Source organism: Pocillopora damicornis, chromosome 6, assembly GCF_964200805.1.
Source record: "Pocillopora damicornis chromosome 6, jaPocDami1.2, whole genome shotgun sequence".
Classification (NCBI taxonomy): domain Eukaryota; kingdom Metazoa; phylum Cnidaria; class Anthozoa; order Scleractinia; family Pocilloporidae; genus Pocillopora; species Pocillopora damicornis.
Genome location: NC_142675.1, coordinates 17,714,349 through 17,732,500, shown reverse-complemented (window position 1 = coordinate 17,732,500; position 18,152 = coordinate 17,714,349). Strand labels below are relative to the sequence as shown.

At 37.8% G+C, this 18,152-nt stretch overlaps 2 protein-coding genes and 1 pseudogene across 3 annotated transcripts in view; 2 read left to right on the top strand and 1 right to left on the bottom strand.

The window, feature by feature from the left end:
- LOC113682026 (uncharacterized) overlaps nucleotides 1–2,247 on the top strand; it is a 9,545-nt gene extending 7,298 nt beyond the window's left edge. The window contains exon 3 of the mRNA XM_027199174.2: nucleotides 1,809–2,247. Coding sequence (XP_027054975.2) covers nucleotides 1,809–1,978 — 170 coding nt within the window. The 3' untranslated portion in view covers nucleotides 1,979–2,247. The remainder of the gene's footprint in view (nucleotides 1–1,808) is intronic.
- LOC113682025 (ADP-ribosylation factor 1 pseudogene) lies at nucleotides 49–1,482 on the bottom strand (annotated as a pseudogene). The gene has a single exon (XR_016188039.1). The product of XR_016188039.1 is annotated as an ADP-ribosylation factor 1 pseudogene (transcript).
- Nucleotides 2,248–3,992: 1,745 nt separating the features above from the next.
- Nucleotides 3,993–18,152, top strand: part of LOC113682003 (DNA polymerase epsilon catalytic subunit A) — a 37,581-nt gene continuing 23,421 nt past the window's right edge. Inside the window, exons 1-24 of the mRNA XM_089210912.1 lie at nucleotides 3,993–4,209; nucleotides 4,413–4,548; nucleotides 4,945–5,025; nucleotides 6,680–6,724; nucleotides 6,892–6,984; nucleotides 7,254–7,333; nucleotides 7,419–7,568; nucleotides 8,363–8,417; nucleotides 8,921–8,998; nucleotides 9,469–9,576; nucleotides 9,968–10,078; nucleotides 10,198–10,283; nucleotides 10,863–10,918; nucleotides 11,262–11,325; nucleotides 11,863–11,923; nucleotides 12,841–12,912; nucleotides 13,483–13,596; nucleotides 14,247–14,339; nucleotides 14,497–14,616; nucleotides 15,323–15,430; nucleotides 16,298–16,426; nucleotides 16,608–16,710; nucleotides 17,567–17,713; nucleotides 17,920–18,065. Coding sequence (XP_089067038.1) covers nucleotides 4,127–4,209; nucleotides 4,413–4,548; nucleotides 4,945–5,025; nucleotides 6,680–6,724; nucleotides 6,892–6,984; nucleotides 7,254–7,333; nucleotides 7,419–7,568; nucleotides 8,363–8,417; nucleotides 8,921–8,998; nucleotides 9,469–9,576; nucleotides 9,968–10,078; nucleotides 10,198–10,283; nucleotides 10,863–10,918; nucleotides 11,262–11,325; nucleotides 11,863–11,923; nucleotides 12,841–12,912; nucleotides 13,483–13,596; nucleotides 14,247–14,339; nucleotides 14,497–14,616; nucleotides 15,323–15,430; nucleotides 16,298–16,426; nucleotides 16,608–16,710; nucleotides 17,567–17,713; nucleotides 17,920–18,065 — 2,319 coding nt within the window. The 5' untranslated portion in view covers nucleotides 3,993–4,126. The remainder of the gene's footprint in view (nucleotides 4,210–4,412; nucleotides 4,549–4,944; nucleotides 5,026–6,679; nucleotides 6,725–6,891; nucleotides 6,985–7,253; nucleotides 7,334–7,418; nucleotides 7,569–8,362; nucleotides 8,418–8,920; nucleotides 8,999–9,468; nucleotides 9,577–9,967; nucleotides 10,079–10,197; nucleotides 10,284–10,862; nucleotides 10,919–11,261; nucleotides 11,326–11,862; nucleotides 11,924–12,840; nucleotides 12,913–13,482; nucleotides 13,597–14,246; nucleotides 14,340–14,496; nucleotides 14,617–15,322; nucleotides 15,431–16,297; nucleotides 16,427–16,607; nucleotides 16,711–17,566; nucleotides 17,714–17,919; nucleotides 18,066–18,152) is intronic.

Below are 18,152 nucleotides of genomic sequence, written 5' to 3'. Positions count from 1 at the left end.
AAAGGGTTCTCTTTGACTAAACAAGAAGGAAAACTGACGCTCTACTAACTACCATTGTGATTTTATTTTCAGAATAAACAAAATTAATAATAGTTATAATCTGAATAATAATTCGAATACATACTTATCACTTCATTCTGAATCCTGGCAACAAACGGATATCATAACAACTTTCTTTTATATTTCCAGCATAGAATTTCACATCAAAGCTTAAATCATGAATTCGTTTTATCTTGCCGGGAAGCTTTTATTACCGACCAACATTTTAACACTCTAGTTTTGAACAGTCCACTTTGTTAGTTGACATAGCTGTTGATAGACAATGGAAAATTTGTAAAAAAGATTCATAAGCATAGTTACACAATTTTTGGTGAATTAGACCATCGGAAACATATTTATAACTCGGCTTATATCATAAATGAAAACGATTCCATTTAAATAAATGATCTAGGTTTACGTAAAAAAAATTCCAAGCCTGGAGTGTTGATTGTCGCAGGTTTTTGTTTAGCCACACTGACACGCCTTGGAGCTCTTTAGATGCACGAAAACAAAGATGAACTGACCCTCTTTGTGATGACCCTCTTTGTGATGCGTTGACACTGTGATTCATTGAATTTCCCACGCGATCACTGGCAGTTATTTACCTCTTTCCTCTCTATTCAAACATCTTTCCAGCTGAATCTTGGCCTTCTTTCCATTATTTCTGAACACCGAGACGAGATCGTTTCTTGGTTATTCTCCTCCCGAACCGTTGTTGAACAGCTTCAAAGCGGGTTCCTTTTATTAGAGAAAAAAGCCCCAACCAGCACCTTTATGTAAATTTGATTTGTTGTTCTCGAATCTGTTGAGAAAGCCATTCCAAACCCTCGTAGAGACCCTTTCCCTTAAGCGCACAGGTGGCCTGAATGTACCAGTTTCTTCCCTTGAGACTGTGAAGCCCTAATTTATCGCTTAACTCCGCGGTGGACATGGCGTTGGGTAAATCCTGCTTATTTGCAAAGACCAAAAGAACAGCTTCCTGAAGTTCATCCTCGGCTAGAAGACGGAACAACTCATTTTTCGCTTCCGCGACACGATTCCTATCGTTGCTATCTACAACAAAAATAAGTCCCTGGGTTTCTTGGTAATACAGCCTCCATAGAACACGAATTTTGTCTTGCCCTCCGATATCCCACACAGTAAAACTTATGTTTTTGTATTCAACTGTCTCGACGTTGAATCCAATCGTCGGTATTGTGGTGACAGGTTCGTCGAGTTTCAGCTGATATAAAATCGTCGTTTTTCCCGCAGCATCTAGTCCGACCATTAATATTCGGACTTCTTCTTTACCAAAGAGCCGTTTGAATAATCTTGTCAGAGTGTTCCCCATGGCGTATCTCTCCCTTGGCTGATCGATCCTCGTAAGTTCGTCTCACCGCGCATAAAGATCACGTCCTGAACGCGAAATGTCCAACAATTAATATTTCATTGTGAACCTGCAACGTGGCTGATATTGCGCCTGCGCGGGTGACGTCACCTGTCCTTTTTCTTGACTGTTAGTAATCATAATTAATGGTGTGATCAACCTTTAACGTTTCCAGAAATGGAATTTTTCACACAGCTGGTTTCTCTTTGGCTGTTTCAGTTTGTATTATGGAATTTTTCTTGTCGACCACACGACGAGTTTTGAATATGTGGATTGAACTCAAAGCTTACCAAACCAAGTCTCTCATCCCCTAGCAAATTTTAACATCGCAGAAATTCCCCTCACCAATTTTGCGTTTCTCAGCAACATTTTTCAAGATTTTTTTTTCTTTCTATCATTTCAGAGGAATCTGCCGATAGCGAAGAAGAACCCAAAGAAGAAGAGAAAATGGTTCCAGAGGAAGATCATTTAGTGATGCTAGAAAGAGTCCGCAAGGAATCTGAAGAAAATAGAAAATTTTGGCAGGAAGAAGTGTTAGCCATGAACAAATGGAGAAGACACTGGCTCAGCTAAGAAAAACAACGTAGAAAAAAAAAGACTTATTATTTTTTTTCCCTCAAATAGCTTTTGCAACTAGACACGTGAAACTACCAGTGTTGGTATGATCTCAGATAGAGTTTATTTTACTGGACATTGTGAGTAATCGAAAATGAAACTTAACTGCCCTTAATAGATATTCAAAACCAACACTGATTTGAAACCAATACTCGTGGAAACCTAAAGCATATAAACTAAGTTATAAGCCTCTGTAGAAACTAATAAATACTTGATAAAAAAAAAAACTATTTTCATCTGTTTAATCTCAGACCCAGTCGTGCAATGATGGTATACATTACTTTTCGGTCTGTTATAACGACAATTTGTATTGTTATTGGCTTCTTATTCAACTCTTTTAAAATCTCTTCCCTTTTGATCTGACCTATTATAACGGATTGTTAAAACTGAGTTTGATCGAAAATCAGTTTGGAAACAAAGAAGATATATTTTATTTCCTTTGTGAGCTGAACATGATCTAAAATATGTCATTTTCTCTAAAATATTAATATTGGAAATCAAAAGTTAACCCCTTTGAGATGTCCGCTCAAAGGAAACATCCATTGATGAAAAAATCGTCGTTACTCTATCAAAAAAAAAAAACTTGAAGGAAAAAGTGATTAGCATAAATATGAGTAAAGAACTTGAGTCGTGAATCGTTTACGCCCTAACATCAGTATGCATATTCTCCATACTGTTCTCTATACATTTCCTACGGTGCTGTCAAAGAGAATTGTTTAGGCGATCAAGAGCCTCTTTAATTGGTGATCGTTTCCTTTATTCTTTTGACCATAATATTTGTGAAACCACTCCATCAGCTAATCATTGGCTACAAAACGTTAAAAGTGTGTTAACTTATTTATTACGTGGTATGCCACAGATCCACAGGCAGACCATGTCTAAAATCAATACCTAGATGGGTCACCGCAAATGATATCTCGTGTTTTTGCCTTTTTTTTTTTTTTTTTTTTTTTTTGGTCTTCATTTTTCAATCTCACTTTTTTACTCTGTAGCACTAAATCAACATTGAATTTCCTATTTTACACGTATAAACAGAGTGACTGTAAGGGATGAACTACGCATCCTATCATACATATTTGGACAATTATATACTGTTTGCATATATTAATCGTAAAATATCCTAGCAACATCTTTTCTACGTTTTATACCATATTTCTAGCCTCTGATCCACTCCTGGTGAAGTTAAGTACGGCAATCATGGTTTATTCTCGTACGAGAAACATAACGGATTTACATTCGTCGCGCGCAGCTCGGAACGTTAATGTCGCGTGACTTCTAAAAGTATCAAAATTGTGTGATCATGCAGCAGTCTTCAGTCACGCAACGCTCTTGTTAGGGCCAACATTCGTCACTGAAATTACTCACCCCTCTTTTGTCGCATACTTTTCAGCGTGAGGCAGATGTTCTCTTGGAGAAGGTGTTTTCTTGACCAAGGAAACTATAATTTGAAGTTCCGAAGTACTTCAGAAGGCTTTAAATCTAACTGATTGTTGATAGCCTTCGGTTAACTAGCAGTTTATAAGTTTGTCTTGTTTTGTTTTCTCTTGTCTCTTAACCATTCTCTCTTGCAATCTTCGTACGCTTTGTAGTAGTCTCCGCACTTACTACTGTCATAATTGTTGTCAGTGAGACATGTTAGGGAATCCTCCATGGCCTCTTTACACGAGAATCCATCGATAAATTTGTGAGCGTTTGGGTTCATTCCCGGAGTATTGCCGTGGAATTTTGGACCACTCATCATGAGAGATCGTGATTTCGTGTCTGATCGTAATATAGAACCCAAGTAAGGATCACATACAAGGTTCTCTTCCTTCTAGAGCGAAAATTTAACTTACATTATTCTGACTTCTGCGACCGACTTTTGACGTTACGCACGTTCCTAGATTGCGTGACCAATCGAAAAACAAACCTTATTTTGTGCACAGCGGAAATGCTAAAAGTATATGCGTAATATGCTGTCTTGTTTCCCGCCAAATTATCAAAATGCGTCAACTTCGCTCAATTAGTTCAATCTGGTCCTCAAATGTTATTGAGGGGTTCATCTAAATTTTTCGCGATTGTAGCTGTAATGTTTGTTGATCACTAACAAAATTTGAAAACGTAAACATGGTTCTTCTGAATAGTGGTAAAAGAAAGAAAGGAGATGCCGACGATGGCGAGGATAGCAGTAATTCACGCTCGCGTTCAAGGTTAGTTCTCCATCTTGGATTTGGCATAATTGTACATTTCAAGTTTGTCTCTTTTGTAGCTCATAGGGATCGTGAAAGTTTCATTCGATCGAAGATCAGATCAGAATTATGTGTGAGTTAGCCTCTGTATCTGCCGGTTTTTCACGATCGAGAGGTCCACTAAACTGAAATAACTTTACTTTCTACGATTGATCACTCTCTAGACCTGATGACTTCGGTGGCTCGACCGAAACAAGGGTCCTCAGGATTCAAACAAATGACACGCTGGATGTTAAGTATGGATTTGATCGCTACAAGGAGCCAATAGATCGACTTGGATGGCTTATCAACATGCATCCAGTAAGTTAAACAAGATAATTACATTTGCCCAAGAGCAAGAGACGACACGATAGAAAAATGTCATAACTTTAAAGTACATGTACAACGTGATCAAACTTTCTTTCGACTTAAGTTGACTGACTAGTAGACAAGTTTGAAATGAAATTGTGAAACATCGTTTCTAGCCTGCCTTGATCTTTATGGTAAGGATTTGTTTGCCTTCCGAAAACCTTCAAGTTGATAATGTTAGTTGTAATGAAAACGTGACAACAAAATGAGTGCATTTCACAGAGCAGTGAAGTCAAAGGGAAGAAACAGGGGGTATTTCAGTATTAAGACTCGATGATACGCTGACCCAAAAAATGGTTGCTCATCCTTAATTTACTCCTGTTTTTCTGTTTTTGTTCTTTTTGGTAGACAGAAGTAATTGATGATGACAAGAAGCTAATAAGTGCTGTAGACCTCTACTTCATTCAAGATGATGGAGGCCGCTTTAGGGTGGGTACTATGAAATCTGATGATGTGCTGATCAATTTGCAGCTTTGTCATCTCCTATCCCCATTTTAGGCAACCCATGAGCATCTTACTGTTGTCTGTGCTGGTCAACATCATTATAGTATAATGCTTGCAAGCAAAAACGGCAACAAAGGTGCTAAAAGCTAATGCACCATGTCTTTTATTTCTCACCATTTTGTGAAAAAAATATGTTCTCTGGCAGAGCATTTGACCATAAATGCAGTGGTTGGGTATAGTATTTGAATGCAATTGTGGAAGGGGGGGGTGTTGGAGCTTTAAATTCATTGATACACAAGTCTTTTTATAGCATTGTAAACATAGATTCAAATTTTTCCTTTGGTGTGGATTAATGTACTCAAAAATCCCTTTGATTATTGGTCTCATCTGCATTATTGCCAATAAATACCCCCGCCTAGTTAGCTCAGTTGGTAGAGCGCCAGTCTGCTGTGCGGGAGGTCGAGGGTTCGAGCCCCAGACCGGACCAACACTCAGGGTCTCAAAATAACTGAGGAGAATGTGCTGCCTTTGTAATTGTACCAGCAAATGGTGAGACATTCAAGTCTTCTCGGATAAGGACTATAAACCGTAGGCCCCGTCTCCTGCATCTTCAGTGTTACATGGTCAGCAGGGGACGTTAAAGAACCCACACACTTGTCGAAATGAGTAGGGGGCGTAGTTCCCGGTGTGGTGGTCTATCTGTTGTTTCATTGTACATTTCATGCATGGGCTGGGTGGGTGAGTGAGATCAAATATGGACTGATAGCGGCAGCCAGAGGCGCCTTTACAAGCTGACGTTCGATCTCACTCAATTAGAATTGTAAACCGCCTTGAGACAGTATGTTATATGTGCGGTATATAAATACACATTCATTCATTCATTCAAATAAATCTATCCATCAGTGAATTAAGGCAATCAGTCAATCAGTCCATCAATCAGACACTTAAATGGTATATAGTCCTGATAACCTGCCATATGCAAAAATGGTCAGTTAGTCAATCTGTGAGTCAAAAAGGCAGGGAGTCAGTTAGTCAGTTACACAGTCATTCAGGCAGTCACTCAGGCAGTCAGGAATTTGGTTACTCAATTGCTCAATCAGTCAGTCAGTCAGTCAGTAGGTCAGTGGGTGAGTAAATGAGCCAATGAGTCTGTGTCAATGAGTTTTTGAGTGGGTGAGTGCACAAGTGAGCAAGTTTAAGGCCCAGTTCAGATATCATGCTTCTGCCATGCAGAACTTGTTTGCAATTAGGTGCGACTATGGGCCAACATTGTGCAAAATTCAGCATTTACCGAAACGCCCTTGGTGCATATTCTGTAAAGGAGAATTATTATTATCATGACTCCCCCGTAATAATGCAACCCCACTAAAGTACATTAGTATAATTTATGAATTCTGTTTGGCATGGCAGGGGTATGACATCTGAATCACTTTTGAGCCAAAGTCATGTAGCACAGCAGAGCTGGTTGAACTCAATTCTCTTGAACTTAGTTAAAAAGTTTGATTCAGATTCCGTGCTTCTGCTGTGCTTTTGTATAACTTAATTCCTGTATTCAGTTTGGTGTGGCAGAAGCATGATGTCTGAGCTGGGCCTCAGTTGGTCAGTCCTCTGAACCAATGCTTTTATTGTCATTTGACAGGTACCATTACCCTACAAGCCTTACTTCTACATCCTTGCAAAGAAAGTGAGTGTGCTTTTAGTCCTTTTATGATCTGGTAAATGTTTTATCCATGTCCAGCCCTTTCATATGGCTACTTTTGAATCTATTCTTTTAGACCTAGAATACTTAAATTATCTACCTCACTGAAAACCCTTTTAAATTTGAAATCTTAACTTTGTCTCCAATGCTAGGACACTGATCGAGAAGTGGCAACTTTCTTGAACAGAAAGTTTGGTGGACTGATAGCAAGCATAGAAACAGTTGCAAAGGAAGATCTAGATCTGGTAAGACCCTCTACACCCTGACATCAGTATACATGTTCTCTATACTCTCCTCTGTTAACATTTTCTTTGGTACTGACATGAAGAATTTGTTTAAAGATCAAAGCTTCTTACAACTGGTGATAATTTCCTTTGTTCGTATGATCTTAATGAATGATTCAGCTGAATAATTGTCAGGAGAAATTAGATCACTCTTTGGGATTTATTCTCAGCCACATGGTCCAATCAACTGTAATTTTAAAATTATTCTTTATGATCTCTTTGCCCTCTAGAATAATCACCTTGTTGGGCTGAAAAGAAATTACATTAAGCTGTCATTTCTCACAGTTAATGACTTGATGAAAGTGAAGAGGTAAGATTTTTGATAAGAGGTTTTTATTTTACACAGTATTATTCACAGATTATTAATAAGTTGTTCGATTTTATCTCCATTCAAGGGAAATCATGCCAGCTGTAAGGAAAAACAAAGAACAGGCTAAGACAAATGCAGCATACAACATTGTGATGGGCAATGATTGGAATGAAGAAGAAATGATTGCAGCTAACAGAAGAAATACTGATCAAATGGCAAATATCATTGACATCAGGTAATAAACCAACTGAATTTTTTTGTATTTTCGTCAAAACTTGCTTTGGAGATATTTCTAATTTTACTAAATTTTTTAAAAAAATCTTTGCACTCATGTGAGGGTTTTGGCCATTTTGTCATCAGCACAGTCAGTTGTTTATAAAGTACATGACTCTAAATGAGATGAAGAGACGAATCACTTTTTTATCATTAAGCTAAACATATTTGTAAACAGAATTTAGAGAGATATTTTTCCTCTTGTCAGAAACGTGGAACAGAGAAAAAATTCCCATGAGTCCCCATGAGGAATGGAACCTCAGACCTTAGGATTCTGTGCCCTGATGCTCTACCACTGAGTCACAGAAACTCTATGATGAACAAGGCCATTAAAAAGCTCAGCAAGCTCAAAGTTTATCATCTTTCTTATAATCTACATGTGAACATGACTCTATCGACATTGCTGGTCCCAGCAATATGCTGGACTCATGTCATATTTGAACTTTGAAATGGTCTTGCTCACCTCAGAGGCTCAGTGGTAGAGCATCAGAGTGTGGAATCCAAAGGTCTGAGGTTTGATTCCTCCTGGCCGCATGGTGACTCAGATTTTTTTCTTTGTCTAATGCTTGTGACAAGACCAGAAAAATCTTTCTTTAAGCAAAATGTATTTGCAAAGACTTCTTCTTTGGGAATGTTTGATGGAAGATCCAAACTTTGTTTAAGGAAACACGCCTAATGAGATCATGGGATAGAAGGGCAAAGAGACTCACTGCTTACAAAACATTTTCATCAATTTAAAATATTTTTTTAAATTAGGGAATATGATGTACCCTATCATGTCAGAGTGGCCATTGATCTCAGGATTTTTGTGGTGAGTGAATAAACCTTGGTTAAAATATCAGAAATAAAATATTAAATACTCAAGCATAGGATGGGTGGAGCAGTTAATGGTGGTTATATGGTCAGCAGTTTCTTGTATCCCAACCATGACCCCCATTTTAGGCACCTGTCAACACTGATTAGATCAGTGTTAGAGAAAAAAAAGTTAGGGGTGGAGTGGTTTGGTGGAATTTGTGGTTGGAATTCTTGCAAAAGACTGCCACAAACTGTGGGGGAACACCTCAAACTGCTCGAGAAGTCACAGATTTACAATGATCCACTCTAGCCTGCTCTTTTGAGCATGACTGCTGACTAGGAATGCTTGCTAAACTCAACTTTTTGAAACTGTTGTAACCAAATAATATAATTCTAACATCTAAGCTTCAAATCATGTGAAAAAAGTGAGGATTTTCCTTTTGGGCCCCACCCTTCCTCATTTGTGACAAATGTGTAACCCTTTTATTTTCTTTTAACTTTCCTCTTGTCATTAAACAGGGTCACTGGTATGATGTGAAAGTTCGTGGTGGAATTCATGCAGAAATACGAAGAAGAGAGGATCTTCTTGACAGACCTGTGAGTATTTTTTTTTTACATCCTTCAGTGTGCTCTTTATCTATAATCATGTACAGATGTAGCACACAAAATAGCTTATCACACAGTTATCCAGGAAAATAGATTTCCATGTACAGTATAAAATTAAATTTCCTTAATTATTTCATTTCACTCTTTGACCCTTAAGAGTGACCAGTGTTTAACTTTCCCTTACAAAATCACTACCTAAAGCTCTTGATTGTTAGACAAATTCTCCTTGTCAGCACCTTAGGAAATGTATAGAGAACAATGTGGAGAATATGCTCACTGATATAAGGGTGTAGAGGTTTTTAGGAAATGTAGTCCACAAAATCTGCTTTCCAGTCTGATTCTTTATGTGAGGCCAAATACTATTGCCTTTTTTTTTTTGTCAAAGACATGGACTGGGGAATCGATTTTTGATGATGTTTTAAAAAATATTGCCTCTCGTGTGAAACTCTGATTTTCTTCAGGAACCAATTGTGCTGGCATATGATATTGAAACAACAAAGCTGCCACTTAAGTTTCCTGATTCCAGCACAGACTCCATCATGATGGTGTCTTACATGATTGATGGCCAGGTATTTAACTAAATTTAACTGAACTGCATTTCAAACTGGGTAATTAAGTGTTATCCACTGAATTGGCCACTGTAAAGGGTTTTAATAAAGCTGACATTTCAAGCATTAGTCCTTCATCGGAGTAAATGGCAAAGGGCTAACACTCAAAAAGTCTACTTTTAAACCATTTTGGTGGCCAATTTACGTTATCAACTCAGTTGATAATACTTAATTACCCTGTTACACTCTCCCATGGATGCAGCACCAAAGTTTCTTTTGAAACTCACTCCCTTTATTTTTTTTTGCATTCCAAACTGTTTAGGAAGTGCAAGTGTATGGCAGTGGTCTGTTACTTTTCTATCTGTTGGAATCAGATCTTACTTGATCAACTACCTTGTTTTATTTGTTGCAGGGCTTCTTAATTATTAATAGAGAAATAGTTTCAGAGGACATTGAAGATTTTGAATACACGCCTAAACCTGAATATGAAGGACATTTCACAGTCATAAATGAGCTCAATGAGGTAGGAACATGATGACGATGTCTAAAAAACTTTACTGTAAGATGGATTTTGTGCCTGAGTATTGAAACATTATTGCTGATATTTTTTGAAAAACTATTTTTCAATTCTTCTCTTGGTAGTTAAGCCTCCTCCAGCGTTTTTTCGAGCATATCCTGGAAGTGAAACCAAATATATTTGTAACCTACAATGGTGATTCCTTTGATTGGTAAGAGATTTCTTTTAATGTCCAGTGCGTGGTTTAAATGGGGGCCTCTTTAAACAATGACTAGACCAGACTACAACACTGGGAGCTAGGTTCCCTACCCTTTGGAAGAAGTGTGTGGGTTGGTTAATTTCCCCTGCCAGCCAGCACAAAGGAAATGCATGATACAAGGCCTTTGGTTTTTCATCCTTTTGAAGACTAGAATGTCTAACCATTTGCAGATGTTATAGCAAAGGCAGCATATTCTCCTCAATTATTTTAGGACCCTGAGTGTTGGTCTGGTCTGGGGCGTGGACCCTCAACCTCCTGCTCTTCAACAAGAGCTTACCAAGTGGGGTTAAGATACAAGTTGTTAGTAATTTCCACTTTAATTAATGCATCAAGAAACAAGATGAGGCTTTGAACTGGACAGTCCAAGGTTGTGATATGGTTTGCTTGATCTATGAGTAGATCTGGTTGTTCTGGATAGAGGCATTCTTGATATGTAAGCCATTTCTGGTCCAAATGGGGCAGGTTTGAGGTGTTTCCCAAGACTTGTTCTTCTTGTGTTAATACTTACTTTGAAAACAATGTGTATTTCAGGCCATTTGTTGAGGCCCGTGCAACATATCATGGTATCAACATGTTTGATGAAATTGGTGAGAAATTATACTTTTAAACAAGTCAGTGCTTCATCGATAAACAGGCAGTCAGTTAGTGAGTCAGTAACTTAGTTATTTTCTCTGGCAAAGGACTAATTTACAGTTACCTCTATCAACTTACAGTTAATAACATGCAGAGCACAGTCAGTCAGTCATGAGTTAATTATAAGATAAAGTCTTTTTGGAGAAAGCTACTTCAGATTGAGTGAGGTTTGGAGGACTTTCATTTGACTGTCCTTTATGATTTAATAATGTGTTTCAAATTTGTCCTGACCTATTCCTCAGTTCATGGATAGTGGAAGTTAAGATGAGTGAGTTTCTTTGTGATACACTCTTTCAGGTTTTTCTGCTGATGCACAAGGAGAGTACAAAAGTCGGGCGGCAATCCACATGGATGCTTTCAGGTTTGTCTGATAATTATCTTTTGACAATCCATTTTTCTTTATGGACCAAATCTCTCTATAATTTTGTGGCTAAGTGTTTACCTCAATTGGTAGAGAAGGGGTCTGAGTTTAAGCCCTCAATAGTACAATTGTTGTTTTTTTGTTTTGGGATAAGACACTTACTCTCATAGCACCTCTCTCTACCCATGAGTATAAATGGGTACTGATGAACTGTTAATGAAGGAAAGTTGATGAAATCATAATGGCAGAGCTGTCAACAAGAGCTGTTAGAAGGCCAAAATGGTTAGCCAGTTGACCATCTTAGGCCGTAACTTTCAAACCTGTCTGTCACAGGTGCTGATACCAAAAGCCATACCATCTCAGAAATTTTTACAGCAGCCATTTCCCAGTTTGAGTGGTATTGAATGCATAATTTCCAGTGACAAGTTTAGATGTGTGAATGAATCTCATCTTCGGAATTTGCTTGAATATACTTAAAAAAGGTTGAAAATGTGGTTTCTCTAACTTGTTGTTTATGTCATTTGCTGTTTTCTTTAGATGGGTTAAAAGAGACAGCTACCTCCCTGTTGGAAGTCAAAACTTGAAGGCTACTACCAAAGTATGGAGAGAAAAATAAATTTTTTCATTTAATTTTTTTTTCAGTTGATACATTTTTTCGCCCTACTAAATAGTGCTGCATCAGAACATTTAAGCCTTTTTTTGTGGTATGCAACAGTGCAATTTATCTCTAACCCCATAACTCCCAGAAGTGATTCACATGTAACTTCTCCCTACAATATCTGTCCACTATTTAGCAAACTGGTAATGAGAGTATTCAAATGTATCAGGTAGAATTTGTTTTTTGATCTAACACCAAATTCTTGCAACTAATTTACAAGGAAATGTGTAGCAGCTAGAGGGGAGAATTAACAATCAGGTTCTGGGAGTTAAAGGGTGAAGAAGTCTAAAAAATAAAGGTACAGTGGATAAAGAAAAGAAAATGAAGAACAAAGATGGCTAAGAATAAAAAAAAAGAATGAAACAACTTGGAAATCAGAAGTTGCAAATCTTTGGCTAAACTGATTGAGAGATGTTACTCCCTTAAGTTACATTTATTCATACTCATTTTATCTCTCATCTTTGTCTTAATATAAACTTCCACAAAATGGTTAAAAGAAAAAAAGGCTTAACCCTTTAACTTCAAAGATCTGAATGTTAATTCTCCTCTCTAGCTGCTACACATTTCTTTGCAAATTAGTTATGATAATTTAGTGTTAGATCAAGATAACAACTTCTACCTGATTAATTTTAGTTTTCTCAGAACCTGTTTGCTGGATAATGTATGGATATTATAAGGAGAATTTCCATGTTAATCACTTCTGGGAGTTAAGGGATTAACAGAAGGACATTTCCCTTGAAATCTGTGGGTGGGATTGAAAGGAGTGTATTTTAATTCTTTCTCAGTAATGAGACCTGTGTTCAGTCCTCAGTTATCATTCATGTTGTTGACTGATTTGTCTTTTTCTTTTCCCGCAGGCTAAGCTGCGATATGATCCCATTGAACTGGATCCTGAAGAGATGTGCCGCATGGCCAGTGAGCAACCTCAGGTAAGAAATATTTTAAACTTGCTGCCAGGCATCCAAACTGTAGAAATATATTCAACTCAATATCTGTATAATCTGTTTCATCTGACTTGTTGGACTGAAAGGAAAACAATAACATTTGAATAAAGGAAACTAGATGAAATGAAATAAAATGCCACTTATGAGATATGTAAGCCTGAGAGAGAAAGTGATCCACAAAAAGCAAAACTTTATTCACTCCTGAGCACATGATTTGGACCCTAATATGCATATCTAACCCAGTATTATAAGTAAGACGTACTGCAATCAACACAAAGCCTGAATAAATTAATGAACAAATAAATTTAATAGGAGCAGCATTTCCACTGGGGGGGGGGGGGGGGCTCTATGTTCAGAGTCTTTGAGTCAGATTAGAATTTGGAATGTTAGTTGCAATGGGAGGAAGAAAACCAGAAGACAGGGAGAAAAACCTTCAAAACATGGTGGTCACCATGTGATCTGAACAATGTTACCCTGTACTTCTAGACTTTTTTATTCTTTATCAACATGCTGGGTTAAAATGTCTAACTGAATGTTAACATTTCTCTCGACCAGGAATTGGCAAATTACTCAGTTTCTGATGCAGTTGCAACTTACTACCTTTACATGAAATATGTCCATCCATTTATCTTTGCACTGTGCACCATTATTCCCATGGAGGCAGATGAGGTAGGCATGAGTCATGTCAAATTCTCGTGTGTGGTGTAAAATTTAAGTTGGTGGAGTTGAAACTACTCCAAGGAAAATTAGAAGTGTTACTCCCAATGCCTTCTAGGCACAGAAACATGGACAAGATCTCATTGGAATGAGCTTAAATTAGTTTTAACTGTTTAGATCCTAAATAATCAAGTTTACAGTTGTGTACTTAGTTGCCAAGCCTTTGATTTGGAGTGAAGCTGAAGGTGACCATGTTGTGATGGAGACCAGTATCTAGTTAGCATGATAACAGAGTATTTTACTTTTGAAAAGCAGCAACGTTTTGTAGCGTAACAAGGTCAACGTTAGCCTCATTCCTGTTCAAAGGCTTGGCAACCAAGCACGCAACTGTAAAATGGGCTATTGTAGTCTTGTCTAGAATCAGGGGTTCAAACCCTGTTTTAAGTCTCTATAGCTTTTACAATTTTATCCATGAGTCTGCCTGATATTAGGAGTCATCATGCAAAAGGAAATGCAAAAGTTTGGGTGGGCAAGAAAGCACAAAGAGAGAATGAAGAACATGGACACATTAAACAAATGTGGACAATGTACACTTTGCAAGCTACATTCCCTAGCTATGTTTACAGGTTTGTGTTAGCTCACTATTATAACACACCTTGTAGGTTCTCAGGAAAGGATCAGGAACATTGTGTGAAGCCCTGTTAATGGTGCAAGCCTTCCATGCAAACATCATATATCCTAACAAGCAAGAGCAGGTCAGGGTTCTGTTATGTTGGTCACCTGTATTTTGCTTTGTTTCATGTAGTTTGGCTCCAAATGATACATGTTATTTCCTTTTTCCAGTTGGCTATCATAATTACTTAGGCTATGTTCTTATGACATTGAAACTAGAAGCCCTTTGCATTTTTTCAGGTGTTTAATAAGCTGACAAGTGATGGCCATGTGCTTGACTCTGAGACGTACGTAGGAGGTCATGTAGAAGCTCTTGAGTCAGGAGTATTCAGAAGTGACATCCCTTGTAGATTTCGATTGGTAAGTGTCAGGGAACGAGTGGTGAAGGTTGTGTTAGGTGGGGCAGTCATTTAAACCATTTTTGTTGAGCAATAATCGACTGCTATTTTGCGTCAGGTGTCACCTGACTGTTTGAGGTGTTGGTTAACCATCAGCTGATCAATGACAGAAGACTATTGCTGGAGTATCAGGAAGCATTCTAGAGGGATTTATTGACCAATGTTTTAGCCGATACATATCATGAAATAAGGGTTACCAAGGGTGCATATGATCTAAGGCATCTATATAATTATGCTAATACTGTCTCTCTATGAATAATCTCACCTGGTTATCCCTTCATGACTTAGAATATTAACATACCCTATTTAATCAACTAAGTGTCTATGCTGTAATATGCACTCTTCTCCAAATACCCACCCATCCCTTGGGCCACAATATCAAACAAGCACTCCTCCCACATAAGCATCCCCCCCCCCTCCTTCCTTCCTTTCTTCAATAGAAGGGATACAAGGAAAACCTGTTTCCATTGCCACTTTGTGTATAACTTTTTAGGCTTCAAATACAGATTAATAGTTTCTTATTAAGCACCTCCCGCAATTTAGCCCTCTCCTTGCAATGAAAACCCCTCCTTTTAGCTAATTTTTAATTAAGTGCCCAGGTGTTTATTCAAGGAAATATGGTGCTCCAACCGTGAGACTTACTTCAGTCCCTTCCATTTATGTTATAGGTTCCCGATGCATTCCAAAAACTTATTGATAATGTGGAAAGCACAATGCGACATGCGATTGTTGAAGAAGAAAATATTCCTATGGATACTGTTACAAATTTTGATGAGGTTAGTATATCCTGTAAAATTCAATGTTGTTCCATAGATTGGATAGGAAATGTTACCTGGACTAAGTTATCCAAAGGAGAGTAAAATTAGAAAATTGCATGCTTAATAGCAAAATTGATGGACTGTGTGTATATAAGGCATGAGTCATTCAAGTATTTGTCACTACCATTGGACAACATGTTGACTGGGGCCAATACTTTACAGTCACTTGGTCAACAGTGTGCCTTGGTTGGCTCTTGTTACTGAGTGCTATCTTCTCTTCTCAAATACTGGCGTATTTTCTCCAATTCCTTAAAAGAGATTTTTGGTGGCCAATTGTCTGTTCTTGACCTTTAATACCTGCATGTATTTCAAATGGCAGCTGTTGGAGCTTATTCTCTCTCCATCAGCATAGATATATCAACTGACACTTGGCCATCATTTCAAATGATAGTATCGGTCAATGCTCGGCTGACAGATACCTTGAGTACACATGATCCGATTAAACTGCATTACGCAGCTCCTAGCAGTCGGCTGTTGTCTCCATCATTAGGATGACAGGGCCCTGGTTGTTATTGTGCCTTTAAGATACCCCAGCTTCCTTTTTGCTTTCATTTAACCCTTTGATCCTTGAGTGATTAGGATCTAAGTTCTCCCTACAATATACCTTACAATCATCAGAATAAAGGAAATGACTTTCACTAACAAAAGAAGCTCTTTTGACCATTTGACCCCTGAGAGAGAGAAGCAACTAATTTCTCCTTACAATATCACCCCTGAATCAAACATTAAGGTCATGAGAGTAAAGTAAATGATCACTAAATAATATTAAGATACAGTATCAATATTTAGATATCGTATCAATATTTGATTTTTTGATCCTGAAAGGTTTGTTCGGAGATTAAAGACAAGCTGGCAAGTTTGCGAGACACACCTGCAAGACTGGAGAACCCTTTGATCTATCATCTTGATGTGGGTGCCATGTACCCTAATATTATCCTTACCAACAGACTCCAGGTAACAACTTTTAAAAACCAGGATGAAGGGTCATGCATTGTTGTCAAAACCTGTAAAAATTTACCCCTGAATGTCATTTGAGGGAGACATGATATTTTGTAGTACAATGTTTCCACAACAATTTTCTCAACCCTGCTCTGCTTATGATAATGTTTTCATTGTTCTTGTTGCACTATTGTAGCCATCTGCTATGGTTGATGAGGCAACTTGTGCTGCATGTGACTTCAACAAACCAGGAGCAAAATGCCAGCGAGTCATGAACTGGACTTGGAGAGGCGATTTTAGTAAGAAGTCAATTTTTATTTCAGGAAAAGAGGTTTTTCCCGGTTATTATCTGCTAACCAATTACTGCCCTACCTTTGCCCCTTTGCTCCCTTTTCTAATGTCTGACAGATCTAAGTTGTTTATAATCTGATGTGAAACATGAGAAAAGCTAGAGCCATGTCAACATTTGCATTTGGATTTTTACGAAATACTTATCTTTCCCATAGAAAAGACAATAAAGAGGCAGTATATGGCAACACATGGGTTTGATATGGTGCTTAGTGTCCCATATCAAAACCTTATGAAATCCATATATAGCCCATAGATTTTCCTATATCAGACCCATATATGGGCCATATATGTCCCATATCACTCAGTTTGGTAAGTGTGGATCCACTTTAGTACATGAGTGATCATGTGCTTTTCCCCAAAAATAAAATTTGTGGAATTTCTACAGCATATCTTTATTTTAAATCATTAAAAAAAGGAAACCTGTAGTCACACATTTGCAAATAATACATTCTGAAAACAAAATTAAAATACATCAGAGGTGATAAATTGAAGAAAAATTCAGCACATAGGAAAAAAGGAGATTTCAAAAAGAGGCCTAAAAAGGGCACTGCATAATATATATAGTACTACACAAAAGGTCTGAGAGCAGATCATGAAAGGCTGGTACCCAGAGATCAGTTGTAGGAAGATACAACCACAAAATAATTTTAGACTTGGGCTTTTCCACAGGAAGCCCACCCAATAAATCAAACTAGACTGCACTCTTTGACCAAAACCACACCCACTCACTTGGGTGGCTTATTTCTTTTGTATTGCATCCACTTCATTTCTTTAACTCCTTGCATGTGAATTTTTTCCTATCAGTGCCAGCAACTCGTAATGAATATCAAACCATCAAACAGCAGCTTGAAGTAGAAAAGATTCCTGGTGTTAATCCAGGTGATCCCACAAGATCTTTCCATTCTCTAACCCTTGCTGAGCAAGCTCAGATGGAAAAAAAGAGATTGCAAGGTAAGATGTGCAGTACTAATAAAAGTGATGTCATTTTAGGATCAAGATTTGGTGGTATGAAAAGAGTTTGTGCATTTAAATCTTGATTGAGTGGGGAACTGATTAGTGTTCGAGATCAGGCTTTGAGTCAATGCTGGTGTCAGCCATTTCATGTTTTTTATGGTTAATGTAAGTTCTTTCCTAACTTGTTCCATGTCTGTTTTCAGATTACTGCCACAAAGCTTACAAGAGAGTCCGTGTAAGCAAGCAAGAAATCAGAAATACCATGATTTGCCAACGAGAGAATTCTTTTTACGTGGACACTGTGCGAGCTTTCCGTGACAGGCGTTATGAATTCAAAGGGCTTCTTAAGGTAAATTAATAACCCTGAGAGATCACAATAGTTCACTACAACAGTTTGATTCTTTTCTGATATCTATAAGTCTTGTACAATAACCAT